This window comes from Daucus carota, chromosome 1 (assembly GCF_001625215.2).
Source record: "Daucus carota subsp. sativus chromosome 1, DH1 v3.0, whole genome shotgun sequence".
Classification (NCBI taxonomy): Eukaryota; Viridiplantae; Streptophyta; class Magnoliopsida; order Apiales; family Apiaceae; genus Daucus; species Daucus carota.
In genome coordinates this window covers 52,896,427-52,911,279 of record NC_030381.2, presented here as the reverse complement: position 1 = coordinate 52,911,279, position 14,853 = coordinate 52,896,427, and the positions used below count along the sequence as shown (strand labels likewise).

Here is a 14,853-nt window from a genome sequence, read left to right as displayed (position 1 = left end):
TATTAAATTCGGAGATCGGGGTCGGGGATAGTACTCCCCGACCCCGAAGTGCCCCGCGCCCATCCCTAATTCCATCCTGATTTATATGCTTTTTCTGGTTCATATCTAAGTTAAAAATATTAATTAATTTTTTTTAACAAACACAATAAAATATATATTTTATTTATTACTCATCCTGTCCCATCCTGTCCCAAAATACATGTCACTTTGACTTTTCACGTAATTTAACATTTATATTTTTATTCAAAAAAAATTGAAAAATAATGTGTAGAAGTATATTATTTTTGAATCTCAAATTACGTGAAAAAAGTCAAAATAACATGTATTTTGGGACGGATCGAGTAATAACTTTCCACTTATAAATAATAATTACGTATTTTAATTCAAGTGTAGCCAAACGACTTCAAGATTTTAACTACTACAAATCCAGAACCAGTGGTGCTATATACATGTACTTCAATCCTCACTGTGTGAACTGTGAACCACATAATTGGGCAGGAGTTTTTAAACAAAAGACGTAAACTTCCTATACAAAAGATTAAAAATAAGAATCATGTTAAAAAACAGAAATAGAACACGGGCTCAAGATTGGTGACTATCTTGCTAACTAGCTGTAACTAAGCTTTTTGATCAGAATATTGCGGTTCACAACTAGATTTGGGTGGGGTGACGGAGAACTCGACAAAATATCTTAAGAAGAATTTAAAGCTGGATGCTCAGTCAATTAGGGTTATGAACAGGATAATTAACAGTCAAAATTATGCAAGATGACTGTCAATTCAATTGAAAATGTTGCCCGCCAGAATCTTTGTCTCGATCCTGGGGTTATTATCCAGAATATACATAAATATTTTCTTTTTCCGGCTGAACGTATGCTACTACTATATGTCAACATATGTATGTCAGGAACCGGAACCATATCTGATATGTGCTTAAACTTTACATCAAAAGATCTTATAAATTTACAAACAGATTCATTAAATGTACAATTTTGAATATATAAGCGTTGAGAAAGAATAATCGGATCAATAAGAATCAATCAAATGCCTAATATGTGAGTAGTATATTTTTGCGAAATATAAACACAAATTATGTATGGCTTATGTTCGCAATCAAATATCATGAGGATATGTAGCACTGGTAATCATTTGTTATTGGCTGTGTGAGTAGTGAGGAAAAAAAAAACTGCAATTTCATTTCTTTACCTTTAGAGCTGCGAAGGAATTTGGGGATCAGTAGACAACTATTTTCATCTTCAAATAACACCTAAGAAGACAACGACTAACAAAAGAAGTAAGAAGATATATCGATTATTTGTTGAAAGAAGACAACAGAAACAGAGATGCAATGAAAGAAGATTGAAGTTTACTTAAGCCCAAAGTGCAAGGCATGACATCAATCCAGCTCCAAGGAAAAGTGCAAAATAAGATGCAACTTGGAGTCTGACATTGCAACTCATTCGTTTACTCAAGAAATCCGCAGCAATTAAGTCTACTAAAGACATGTAGATTAATATACCAGCAGATACGGAGTCAAAGATGCCTTCTACCACCAACGCTCTTGGACTGTTGGGATTATAAAATGATGCGAGACCAGTCCCGGCAGCAATTCCCACGGGTGTTGTTATTGCAAAAAAGCATGCCATCATTGAGCTGTGGAAGGTGCTGAATTGAGCCTGAGATATGCAGCCTCCAAGTGCAAACCCTTCGAAGAACTGATGGAAAGCTAATGCACCGATCAAGGGTTTTATGGTACAAGGACTTTGTGAAACTCCAAGTGAAAGTCCAATGATAATCGAGTGTGAGACAATTCCAAGTTCCAAAACCTGCAAAGATCATAGCAATACTTTCAATGCCAGATATTTCAGTGACAACAACCAAAAATCCACTTAATCCTGACACAAAACAATAGTTGGAATTTGTTTCCCATTACACTTAATTTTGTTCTTGTCAAATCTGGAACCTATATACTTCGATCTTCCCTAGGCACCTTTGAATAGGTGCTTCTAGTATTAACAAAACAGGCAGACTCAGACTCTCAGGATTGTTAACTATCTTACTAGTACTTATTTAGCCAAGATGAAAAAAAAATTATCTATTGCTAAACTTTCGGAATAACCCGATTCACAACTAGCAGAGCAGGGGAGCTGTGGAAATTTGAGATTAATAGTGGGAGGTGGGGGCGGTCATGGAGAACTCAACACAGTGCCTCGCGGAGAATCTGAAGTGGTGGTGAGAGTGAGACTACTGCATATTAAGTTACTTTCCACCAGGATCTTTCAAATTATTAATTAAACAATACAAAAAAAAAAATGCAAGTGTCTCTTGCTCCAATAAGAAAGGGCAAGAAGTCGTCAATGAAGAGACAAGATGGAAAAGTTACCTGTGAAACAACAACATGCCTGATGCTACTCTCGACGTCCCCACCAAACCCGTGCGAGTGGGAATGGGAGTGTGAATCAGTTTGCTGTTTCATGTGGCCATCGCAAGCCTCTTGTCCATGCAAATGATTATGACTATGGTGAGCAGCATGAGCATGCATGCCCACAATGTGCATCCCTCCTCCAACCTCTTCACCAAAGACTTTTCCACTATTCTCGTTAGTCTCTACAGGCACAGCCCCTGATCCTGATACTATATCAACAGAATCCACAAGGGAAGGAATCTGTTTCTCTTGCTTTTTTTCATAATATTGAGTTGCAACGAAGTCAACAACCAATGTGATAAGTGCAGCCATCATTGCAAAAAATCCTGAGAATGGGAACTTGGACCAGGGGTTTGTCGGTAAACACTCATCAGTAAGGGCTTCTGTAGCATCCGGTAACATGTGAACAAATCCGGTTGCTAGTATGACACCTGCAGCGAAAGCCTTGGCGGCAAAAAACAAATTCGAGTCTGTCTGCAGAAAACGACGTTTCTTGCCAATCAATGGCGTTGCTACTCCACAAACTCCAAAAAAGAGTATGGCGGCAATAGCCAACATTTTGAGGAACAAAGCTGCTTTCTCATCACGACAAGTATCCATTTCACCACCACTGCCGCCACAAGTAGCCGTGGACACAGATTCAGAAATTTTCTGCACCAAAGAGCCTTTTGAAGACGCAACAAAAAACCCCAAATTAGAGCAAATATAAACACCAAAACAATTATAACCGACAAAGCGACACTTCATAGTTCATACTGCAATATGTTGGCTGCAATAAGGTATGTACAATGTTCGCAATTCAAAGAATTAATAATTCAGAAATCCTACTTGCCTAAATCGCGAAAATGGTAATACTCCAAAACTATCACTTATAAGACAATCCAATTTGCAAAAAATCTAGAACAATAACATGCACAAGCAATGAAAGAAGCATTTCTCTCAAACTTCATACCTCCCATATAATCATATAAAATCAAATACTAAGAAACATCACCTAACAGAATTCTAACAAACTTACTGTATTAGAACAAACAAACTCACAAACATTTCAATCACAAATATACATAAAAAAATCATAAAATCACAAAATGAGGAGTGAATTCACCAGAAAAAGATCTTGTGTGTCCCGAGATCTTGCCACTCAGCTGCCCAAGCCAAAACCCCGGAGCCAATTCCTGCAAAAACATAAACAACCCATAAGCCCATCATTCAAGAACCTTAAATACACCAACATTAAAAATTCACATATCGAAAAACGAACCTCAATAAATGACATGGGTCTTAAAATTATAACAAATCTTGAAAAGGGTAATGATCAGAACTGCATAAAACGACACAAATCTCTATAAACTTGAAGAAATCAAGAAGAGGTGATGACACATTGTGGGGAAAATGACTGAATGGGATTTTGTTATCCTGCAGCACGCAGATGGGCCGCGCAGGATCGATCCCTGGGGTTTGTTTGGATTTGGAATTGGGTTGTTTTTGTGATGAAAAAAGTGTGTATGTATATGCAGAGAGAGAAGGAGAATGAGAGAAAAATGTCGACATTATTCAAGGGTGACAAGAGTTTGAACGAATGATACAAGCATTACATGTTTCGGTTTTGGTTTATAATATGGTCGTTATGATGTCGACACATCGTAGGGATCTCTGTTTTGCTGGTTTCGACTTTGTTTTCGTAGTGTTTTTAGGAGGTTTTGAACTAATATTTGCGTGTTCGTTAGGATGTTTTTCTTGCACTTTTTCGTATCGTTTAAACAAAAAGTAAATAAGTATTTATAAAAAAAAAATTAGAAATAGTGATTTTTGTTTCATGATTTTTGTTTTTCTGCCAGACATTTTAATCACTCATAAGTTTTAACTTGTTTTTGAATTCTACTTCATTTTTTTATTTTAAAATAAAGGTACTTATTTTAAACTCATTCAAACGACCGCAATATAGCGCTTGCACTCATATTTATTTTGAAAATGAATTTTAAATATCATTTGTTATAATTTAGATAACTATAATTTTTAATAAATTTGATGAAGCTCTGCATAGATAATAATTTTATCAATTAAAGAATCTTAGACTTATATATCAATCGAGATATTATCAACGACACAATCATTTCAGATGAATTTTGGATAATTAATTGAAATTTTCTACCATTATTAATTGAGCAATGCTAGGTTGTAGATTTTTTCGAGAAAATATGTATATAATAATTTTAATTTGTGAAATTGACGTGTATAAGAGGATAAGTTATACTCCCTCCGTTTCAATTTACATGTCCACTTTCAAAAAAATAATTTATTTCAAATTAGTTGTCCACTTCAATTTTCAATGCAAAATCATATTTCCTAAGTCACTTCTCCTCCACATATCACTTAGAGCATCTCCAATGGCGTTGGCTATAATCGTTGGCTAAATTGGATCTGTTAGATATTATGTAAAATTTGCCGAACCTGTAAGACATTGTGCTTCAATGGTATTGGCTATATTGGCTGGCTACAATTTAAAAATAGTATGTTATCAATATTTAGATTGTTATAAATAGAATATATCAGTTTAATATGGTAATAATTTATATGTAATCAGTGGGAAGGAGGAAAATAAATTGCGGGAGATGACGTGGAATTCACTACAGATCTGTAGTGGTTCGACAAATATAGCTATCCATAGGGGGATGGCTATAATTATAGATAAGGGCTTGCTATGGTTGGAGTGGTGTTTTTTGTAAGCATTGGCTAAAAATTTTAATTTTGAAAAGCCAACTAGACTTTTAGCTAAGGGCTTCTTATGGTTGGAGACTTGGAGTTACTCTTAGTTATATTTCCTAAGTCAATCTCACTCCACATATTTTGATCATTTAATGCAATTAATTTGTGAACAACCACTTTTCTTAAACTGTGTGATTTTTTAAAAGTGGACATCTAATTTGAAACGGAGGGAGTATTTCTAAAGAAGTACTCCCTCTGTTTTTTAATATATGACGTTTGACTTTTTGACACACACTTTTAAGTGCTTTGACCGGATAGTTAAAAATATTATTTTTGAATTTTTCTTTTTCTGAATAAAAATATACAATCAAAATTTTAATTCACAAAAAAAATCAATCAAAAATAATGTTTTTTACTATCCGGTCAACCCACCTAAAGTTACGTGCCCAAGTCAAAAGTGTCATATAAAAAAAAACATAGGGAGTAGTAATTGACAATCAATTAAAAAAAAACTGACTATCTTTTTGTGACGTCTAACATTTCTCTTATTAATTTGGGGCTAGATCAATTCAAATTGAGTACTTGGACCGGTACAATTTGTGTTGAGGAACACCGACATATGCGAATTTGAACTCGAAAATTTGTAATCATACATTAATACTTACTCCGTTTCAAATTAGATGTCCACTTTAAAAAAATCATACAGTTTAAGAAAAATGATTGTCTACAAATTAAATGCATTTAATGACCATAATATGTGGCATGAGGTTGATCTAGGAAATATAAATAAGAGATTTGTGGAGTAGAATTGACTTTGGAAATATAATTTTGCATTGAAATTTGAAGTGAACAATTAATTTGAAACAAATTTTTTATTCAAAAATGAACATGTAAATTGAAACGGAGGGAGTAAGTAATTTTATTAAGTTATGTCAAACATCTTCTTTTTGTTTATAAATAACTTCGTGTTCATAATTAATATATATTTTCTCTAATTTATGTCAAACGATTTTGATAAAATATAATTAAATTTACATCATTTCAAAAATAGTGTGACAGATCATATTTATCATGCACATTGTAACAAAGATCATTTGTCTGCCTTAATTTGATAAGCTGTGAATTTAAAATATTTGTTTAGATAATTTTGACTAATTAATGAGTTATGGATTATTAAAAATATCATAATAAAAAATAAAAATGATTTATAGATAGATTAATGTATGAGTTTCTTCTATAAAAAAAGTGTTGAGTAAATATGTTACTGAAAAATACTCAATCTAACTTCTGACTCAAAGCCAATTTATATCTGATTTTAAACGAATTTCTGTTTTATCAGAGAAATACATATTTTTAAGTTTAGAACAATTTAAGACCTGTGATTTAAAATCTAGGCAAACATGTTGGTCAACAGAAGTAGGAGTACTAATCATTACGGTATAACCACGAATGACTAAAATGTACTCTATTATACATGATCTAGCTCCTTTTATATGAGCTCCTTCTATATGTCAAGAATATTTATATAATTATTACATTTATATTTTGGTGAGAGGATTTTTATTATGATAAAAGGCGACACAAAATAATAGTAACATATTTTATTTGCAACTCATTCTCTAGAATATGGTGGCCTTTTGGCATTGTTTTGGGCTAGGTTGTTGGATCGTCTCTTTGTGGGCTAGTATAAAGTCTATATAGTCCGGACAGCTTCATGTACTCTGCAATTTGGGGTAACAATTCGGGTTCGGCCCCCTGTACAGAGGCCGTTTGTGTCCTCTAACGTCTAAATGGTGAAGATATGGACTTGCTTATAGAAAAAATATTTTATATTTATATGTTACTTTTATTTGATAATAGTTTAATATTTTTTATTCCCAGAATCAAGATACTTGTTTTTATTAAAAAATCACTTTCAATAATTATTTTCTTGAAAAAAAATAACTTATTTATAAATAAAAAATAAATAAATTGAGTTCATGGTATACAATATCTTGTTAAAGCAACAAATGTAGATAAGATAAATCAAATCAGATGACCGAATATTCAACTTAGTCTTTAAATTAATTAATCGTACTAAGTTATTTTTACGATAAATCAAAGTGCACAAGATAAAATAAGTCGACTATCGAGTATTCGACAACTAGTAAATTGTGCCAGAACGTCTTTGACATATTCGACAACCAATTGAATTAGTTGACTGTGTTAATATTGTGCAGATTTCATCTTGCGAATGATTAATTGAAATTCATCTCAAATGACAGATATACATATTTTGATTTATATTATTTTTATTGTTATTATGTATGTAGTGAAATTTATAGTATTATGAAGTTACTATTCATAAAGTGGATGATAACTCATCTTTTGAAAAGAAAATTTAAAACTTTATTTTAGATGTTTAACGATTTCTATTTTATTATGCTGGGATCTGAATGAACATGCGTGGTTTGACTGCTGTTTTTACGATAGGCGTTGAAAAATCATATATTATGCCGTCAAAGCAGAAACAATTGTGTTCTCTGCATTTCAAGCAGAGTAATTTTAGGATCTGAAAATGGGGGTAAAAACGTGTTTCATAAGAAAAGGCAAAAACACTTTTAACTGGGCTAAAGCATTGTGTCAGGACACTAGTACACTTGCATATTAAATGCAGCAAATTTCTATTCTACAGTCGAGATTCACGTTTGTATTTTCTTTCTTATCTATGGTTTATTTTAGTATTATACTACTTTCTTATTGTAATTATTATTATATATACATATACATATATAGTTTTATTTTTAATATAAATCATTAAAATATAAATTAAATAAAATTAATACATTTAAGTAGAATGAGAAGAGTTTCGGGATGAGATGGATCAAACAGGATTAGTAGAGCTAGAGTGAGGCCTATAGCTTGCATGGATGAATAAAAAGACCTTAATAGGTTCGAGATGAATTGAGTGAGACAAAAATCACAAAATAGACTCTAGATTAATGTCGTTTAAGTATGATTTTTCTTCATTTGTAGTTTAGTTTATATTTTAATAATTGTATTTAAGCAGTAATATATCTTTTCAAGTACCATAGACAATGGAGTTAAAGGTAACCTGTGCCATACTCTCAAAGAAAAACTCGAAATTCGAATGACTTTCGACTTAAGGACACCTGTTTCCAAACGACACAGATAAGTAGGTGGAAAATTAGGGGTGTAATTCGGGTCAAGTGAGCCAGATTTCGAGCTGAGCCGGCTCGTTTAACTAATCGAGCCTAAATTTCCGTCCGAACTCGATTCGTTTAATTTCACGAGTCGAATCGAGCCGGCTCGTTTAGCTAAACGAACCGGAATCATTGTTCGAGCTCGGCTCATTTAACTAAACGAGCCGAGTCGAACCTAGTTAAACGAGTTCGAGCGGGGCGGGCTCGCGAGCCGCCCGACTCGAATTACAGCTCTATGGAAAATACTCAGTGGCGGGAGACAAGTATCTAAAAAAACTCAATAAAATAGCCCCCACACAATTCACTCAGAAAGCCCTCAATTCATTAATTTATTGATTTTTTTTACAGAATTTATTGTATTATCTGATTTAGTTTATTTATATATATGAAATAATAATTATGTTTTGTATAACTGTTACATCAATATAGGTAAAACGTTTATCCAATGAGAATTTTTATTGATATCGTGGTCATATATTGATTAATCAAACAAATTTGATAGATCATCAATTATTCTATTAAATTTTAAAAAGTTAATACATTTTAAATTTATTGATGACTGTAACAAATTATTGGATATGGTCATATTCCATCAATCTTTAAATTGGTTTAACAATTAATCTTGTCATTTACATATAGGATCTTAATAATTTATAAAATTATATATATGTTCTTTGTCTTGATGTCGACTGATATATAAAAAATTAAACAGACTCAATCTTATACGATTTTTTCATAGATAAAAAATGAACCAAACATAATGAAAATAAATAGAACGGCAGTTTAATTTTACTCACTTGCTTATGAGTTTTAAAAATTGAAAAGTGAACTAGTTTGTTTATTCTATTTTGTGAATGAAAATTTTGAGATAAATTCTAATAAATTTACTTTCTTGAATTTTCTTTCTCAGGCACTCGACCTCTCCGACGCTACAGATTTGAATGCGAGTATTATTATTTATATTTTTCTTCACCTATTTTTTTTAAAAAAAACTGGAGAGTATTTCAATTTTCAAGATTTGAAATTACTATTTTAATGGCGAATTAAAAACCATTACTATCAATCCAGACACAAAGTCCAAAAAAGCAAGTACAGCCTCTAGCTAAGCCAGGGCCTAGGGCTAGTGTCCAGCAAATCAATCCAGATGAGCTGTGTCCGGTACAGTCCATGACGGCGTCCTCATCACAATCTTAGTTGAGTTTTTAATTTTACCAATTTATTCCTTTAACTCAATTTCATTACCATCTTCGATATGCGAAGGAAGGTTCTGAATTCATTATCCGTCTTGTAAAATATACTAGCTTATAACCCGTGCAATGCACAGGCGGTTAACATATTTGTTATTTTATTATATATATTTTAAAGTTATCTAATTTTATTGTAAAAATATAATTATGATAGAATAACATGGTTTAATAAATTTTTTACTTAACAGTTGGATAAATTCTTCATAGTTAAGTCCGTCAAATGGCTAATTGAAAATTAGGTCGAACATATATATTTTAATGAGAATGTTAAAATATTTTTCTTTTAGATGTTATAATTTAAGGTGGCCTATAAACTCAGATATAAACTAACCAATCAACCTTTGATATTTCGTTATTAATAATTAATAATATGGTATAAAACATACGCATGAAACCAAATATCTCCCCATCATACTAACCTAAATTTAATGTTTTGGTTTAATTGATAATAAAAAATATACTATAACATGTTATAAATTTAAGAGCTCCGTGGGTCGAATACCAAACGATTCACCAAACTCAACTAACTGACCAACCAAATGTATTTTTATTTTTGGCTTTAATAGTGTAATAATATATAGTATATGACAGATTTGTAATATTTATTTTAATATGAGATCATTAGAGTATTTAAAAATAATGTTATTAATGTATTTTGGTTGAATAATATCACATGTTATTTATTAATAATTATATTTAATGATATTATATTTTTATATATATGGCGCCCGTGTTAATTGTAAAAACTCGGTTTTTTTAGTTAGAAAATCTAAAAAAGATAAAACGTTTTGATTAAAAAGACAATTACTATGTTGCTCGATATTATTTTAGAAGATTGAGTTTTTTTTATCTAAAAAATATATAAAAGATAATTTATTTTAGTTAAAAAGAATAATTGGTTATATATATAGATAGGCCCGTACTTCGGCCCAAGTACCGACCGCCCGACCAGTATAATAATACTCCCTCTATTTTTTATTATTTGACTTTTAGACTTTTGGCACACATCTTTACGTATAAATATGTCGCCCATGTCCGTATTAATTGTAAAAGATTAATTTTTTAGTTGGAAAATTTATAAAAAGATAATATATTTTAGTTAAAAAAGTAATTACCATGTTTCTCAATGTTATTTTAGAAGATTGAGTTTTTTAGTCAAAAATATAAAAAAGTAATATATTTCAATTAAAAGGATTATCTGGTTATATAGATAGGCCCGTACTATGGCTCAAATTAAAAAGAATAATTGGTTATATAGATAGACCCAGAATAATTGGTTATATGGATAGGCCCAATGTTTCAGTTTTAAAAGGATTATTATTAATTGGTTATATAGATAGGCCCGTACTTTGGCCCAAATTAAAAAGAATAATTATTTATATAAATAGGCCCAGAATAATTGGTTATATAGATAGGCCCGTATTTTGACCCAAGTACCGACCGAAAGAATAATTGGTTATATAGATAGACCCAGAATAATTGGTTATATGGATAGGCCCAATGTTTCAGTTTTAAAAGGATTATTATTAATTGGTTATATAGATAGGCCCGTACTTTGGCCCAAATTAAAAAGAATAATTATTTATATAAATAGGCCCAGAATAATTGGTTATATAGATAGGCCCGTATTTTGGCCCAAGTACCGACCGACCGACCAAACTTTTAATGTTTCGGCTTTAATAGTATAGTATAGATTCGAGAATGTTAGTTTAAAATTGTGTGCCGTTAAAAAGTGTTACAAATTTGATAATAATTTTAATTTTAAGATTAATATAATTAAAATACAATATTAAAAGGAGTGATTATTATGATATTAGCATATCCTTAAATATAGTGTTAAAAAATAATAAGTTTGATAAGTTAGGTAATGAAACCTGTAACAATCTTACGCAAAAGCTACGAATATTTTTTTCTAATTACATGAAGATTTACTTTGTTAAAATAGTATTCGAGATAAAAACTATTATTCAAAAAAATATAATTATCAAACTTTTTTAATTTATCAAATAATCTTTCACCCAATTAATAAAAAAAACCTGCAATAATAATACCAAACTGATCTAAACATCTTTGCTCCCAGACAAAGTTCCCACGAACCATTTACGCTCCTTCCTTGACTTTCATTTGTTAACATTTTTCTAATATTGTTTAACACACATTTTACGAAGTAAATGAAATATAATTTCATATTTAGTTAAAATTTAAGCATTAATTTTCCCCCAGAAAGAATATATTAAATAATTAAATAATTTATAAAATTATATGATATAAGAGTATTAAAATACGTGTTGAATTCTTTTTCTAAAATATTAAAAATCGAAAGGGACAAAACGAGTAATTACTTGTAAAAAATGAACAACATTTTTAGTAAATCTTATTCTTATATTTTCTCAATCTTTTTAATCAATACAATAAAATTTTGAATCGAATTCACAATTGTATGGAGTTTGTAGTCTTGACAACTTATAAAAGATTGTTTAGTCACATTTTCACACACTGCGTCAACGTCAAAAGAATCTGAGAGGATGGAGGACTCGAAAATTTGAATTCACTTGCGAAAAAGCTTGATGTGTGTGTCCTATATAACATGCATGTTCTTTTTTCTGTTGACACTTGATAGCCATCGCGCAAATACTCGAATATTCACATGAAAGATGAAATAATATAAAATCAGTGTTACAGAAATCGAAAATCGGATATAATCGGTTAAGCTATCGATACAGAGATTAATCGGAAGGATTAATCGGAGTGAAGATCGAATTTATTTTAATATTAAAATATTATTTAATATTTAGTTATTATTATATTAGCTATTTAGTAACTAATACGTTTACTATATTCATAAACTCTATAATTATTCATATTCATATTTAAAGTAATATAGTATTTTAATTTTAATAATTTATCATATATACTTCGATTAAGAAATATATATAAGGATTAATCGGATTTCAAAAATCGAATCGGTGACCAACCTTACAGGGGATTAATCAGAGATTAATCGGTTAAATAGGAGATTTTTAGAACACTATATAAAATAAATAATTAAAATTAAAATTGGTGCTAATAAAGACATAAAGCAATGGCCATAAAAAACTCCCTTCTTCTTTTATATGTGCTGTCTCAGTCTGCTGCCTTTTATTAAATACAAACGAACCTCACATTTACTTCCCATATCCAACTCTTTGCTTTTTGTCCATTTCTCAGTTCTAATATTCAATTTCTTCTGATACCAACAAACCAGATAAATTTGGGCAGTATATCATTGACATTTTCTGAAGGAAGTATCTATTTTGGGGCCGTTTGGATTGTTGATGGGAATGAGAATCGGAAATGAGAATCAAGGGAATGGGAATGGGGGGAATCGGGTTTGGGAATGAGGTTACCGAGGTTGTTTGGATTGCGCTGAAATCGGGATCTATTAACAAAATTATAGAGTATATACTTATTGATAGATATATACACCTTTGTGATACACCTGTATACTTATTGATAGATATATAGTAAAATTATAATATATAATTATGTGTTTGTAAGGGATTTGATTTTTTTAATCTGGATATCAGTTTGAATCGCAGAAAAATGTACATCAAGATCGATTGTGATGATAATTAAACAACCGAGTAAAATCACTCAAAAAAAATAAAAAAAAAATCTCTGCGTCACCCTAAAATACACACCAAAATCACATATTAAAGACAGGAAACGAGTAATAAGATTGTGGCGAGGTATGCGTCATGGGCGAGTCGATCATGTCGATTTGCTGAATTGAAGAGGTGTGTGTTGTGATGTGATGGTGAAGTTTTAAAAAAATAATTACGTTAATTTTTAGATGGTAATGATGATTTACCGCGGGCGAAGTTGTGGAACCAATTATTCACTGTCATTTGGATTTGGGCAAAAAAATTTAGAAACGTAATTTGGGATACTTTTCAAGAAAAAATCATGTTCAATTTATAGGGTCGCGCTCAAAAGCGAACTGATGTTTATAATAGGGGTGCTGGTCCCTGGCAGTCGAGTGCCAGGGACGCGGTAACTGACATATGGTTTCTGGGCCGTTGGATGAATATCCAGCGGTCCAGATTATAACATTTTTTTTAACACGTCTAGCGGTTTTTAACCGCTAGACGGGAAAAATGTGTCTAAAAACCGCTAGACGGGGAAAATGTGTCTAGCGCGCCGTGTTAAGATTTTGTTATAATCCTGACCGCTGGATATGCATCCAACGGCCAGAAAACTGTGGGCCAATTAACCTGTCCACAACCATCTTATAATAGAATCATAGAACCACTAAGGTTCTGTTGCAGAAATCTATATTTTTCATAAATTTTCAGGATCTAAATATAAATACATGTTTTTTGCATCGTTGTGTGTGTTCAAAAGTAATTTTAATATGTAATATATAAATAAGATATTTTTTCATTTGAAGGTCTGCCGCAGAACCTTAACTAATATTTTTTTACATTTGAAATTCTGCTACAGGACCCTAATTAATACGAGAAATAAGATAGTGGCTTTAGGGATTCTCTCTGGAATATGACCCTTATATCTCAATAATTCTTACACAATCCAAAGATAATCTTTTACATCATATACTTCAGTCAAGAGAAAATATACACACAAAAACATGTAAGAAATTATAATAAAAAGATAATCCTTACATTATATATTTATAAATTTTTGTATCAAAATTTATCACTAGAAAGAATCTCAACGTTTTCATGTTTCAACCGTCTAAAAACGGACATTCATCTTAATATAATACAAAGATAATATTTTACGTTACAAATTTCAATCGTAATAAAACATATATCTATATCGACCATAATAAATAAAATAATCTCTTACTTTACTTCCATCATCATAAGAAACGTTCATCTGTATTTTTCTATACAATAGTTATAAATTATAATGTCATTTTTTAATACAACGGTTACAAATTATAACGGATTATCCCCACATACGGGTCATGCTTATTATACATTCTTTCATTTTTTTCAAATATTTTTACGATCTATATGAAAATTCAAATTTCATTTGAAATTCTGAATTCGAACGAATTTAAATTTCATTTAACATTCAAGATATTTAAATAATATAAATTCAAAAAATAAAATGAAAATAAAAATTTTATCATCTAAAATTCATCATTTGAAATAAACTGTGCACTTCCAAGTTCCAACACCCTCATAAATATTTTTATTTAAGTATACGAAATAAAACATCCATGACCATAAAAATTAAAAATAAGTTGAATTGAATCACCATCAATC

The 14,853-nt window shown here is 30.8% G+C and overlaps 1 protein-coding gene across 1 annotated transcript; it reads right to left on the bottom strand.

Moving 5' to 3' along the window:
- Positions 1-1,167: 1,167 nt before the first annotated feature.
- LOC108212832 (zinc transporter 4, chloroplastic) lies at positions 1,168-4,018 on the bottom strand. Its single transcript, XM_017384548.2, has 4 exons — positions 3,686-4,018; positions 3,530-3,599; positions 2,383-3,089; positions 1,168-1,825 (listed from the first exon to the last, which is right to left on the bottom strand). Exons 1-4 carry the CDS (start codon positions 3,698-3,700, stop codon positions 1,370-1,372), a joined length of 1,248 nt encoding a protein of 415 aa, XP_017240037.1. The 5' UTR covers positions 3,701-4,018; the 3' UTR covers positions 1,168-1,369.
- Between the last annotated feature and the right edge of the window lie 10,835 nt (positions 4,019-14,853).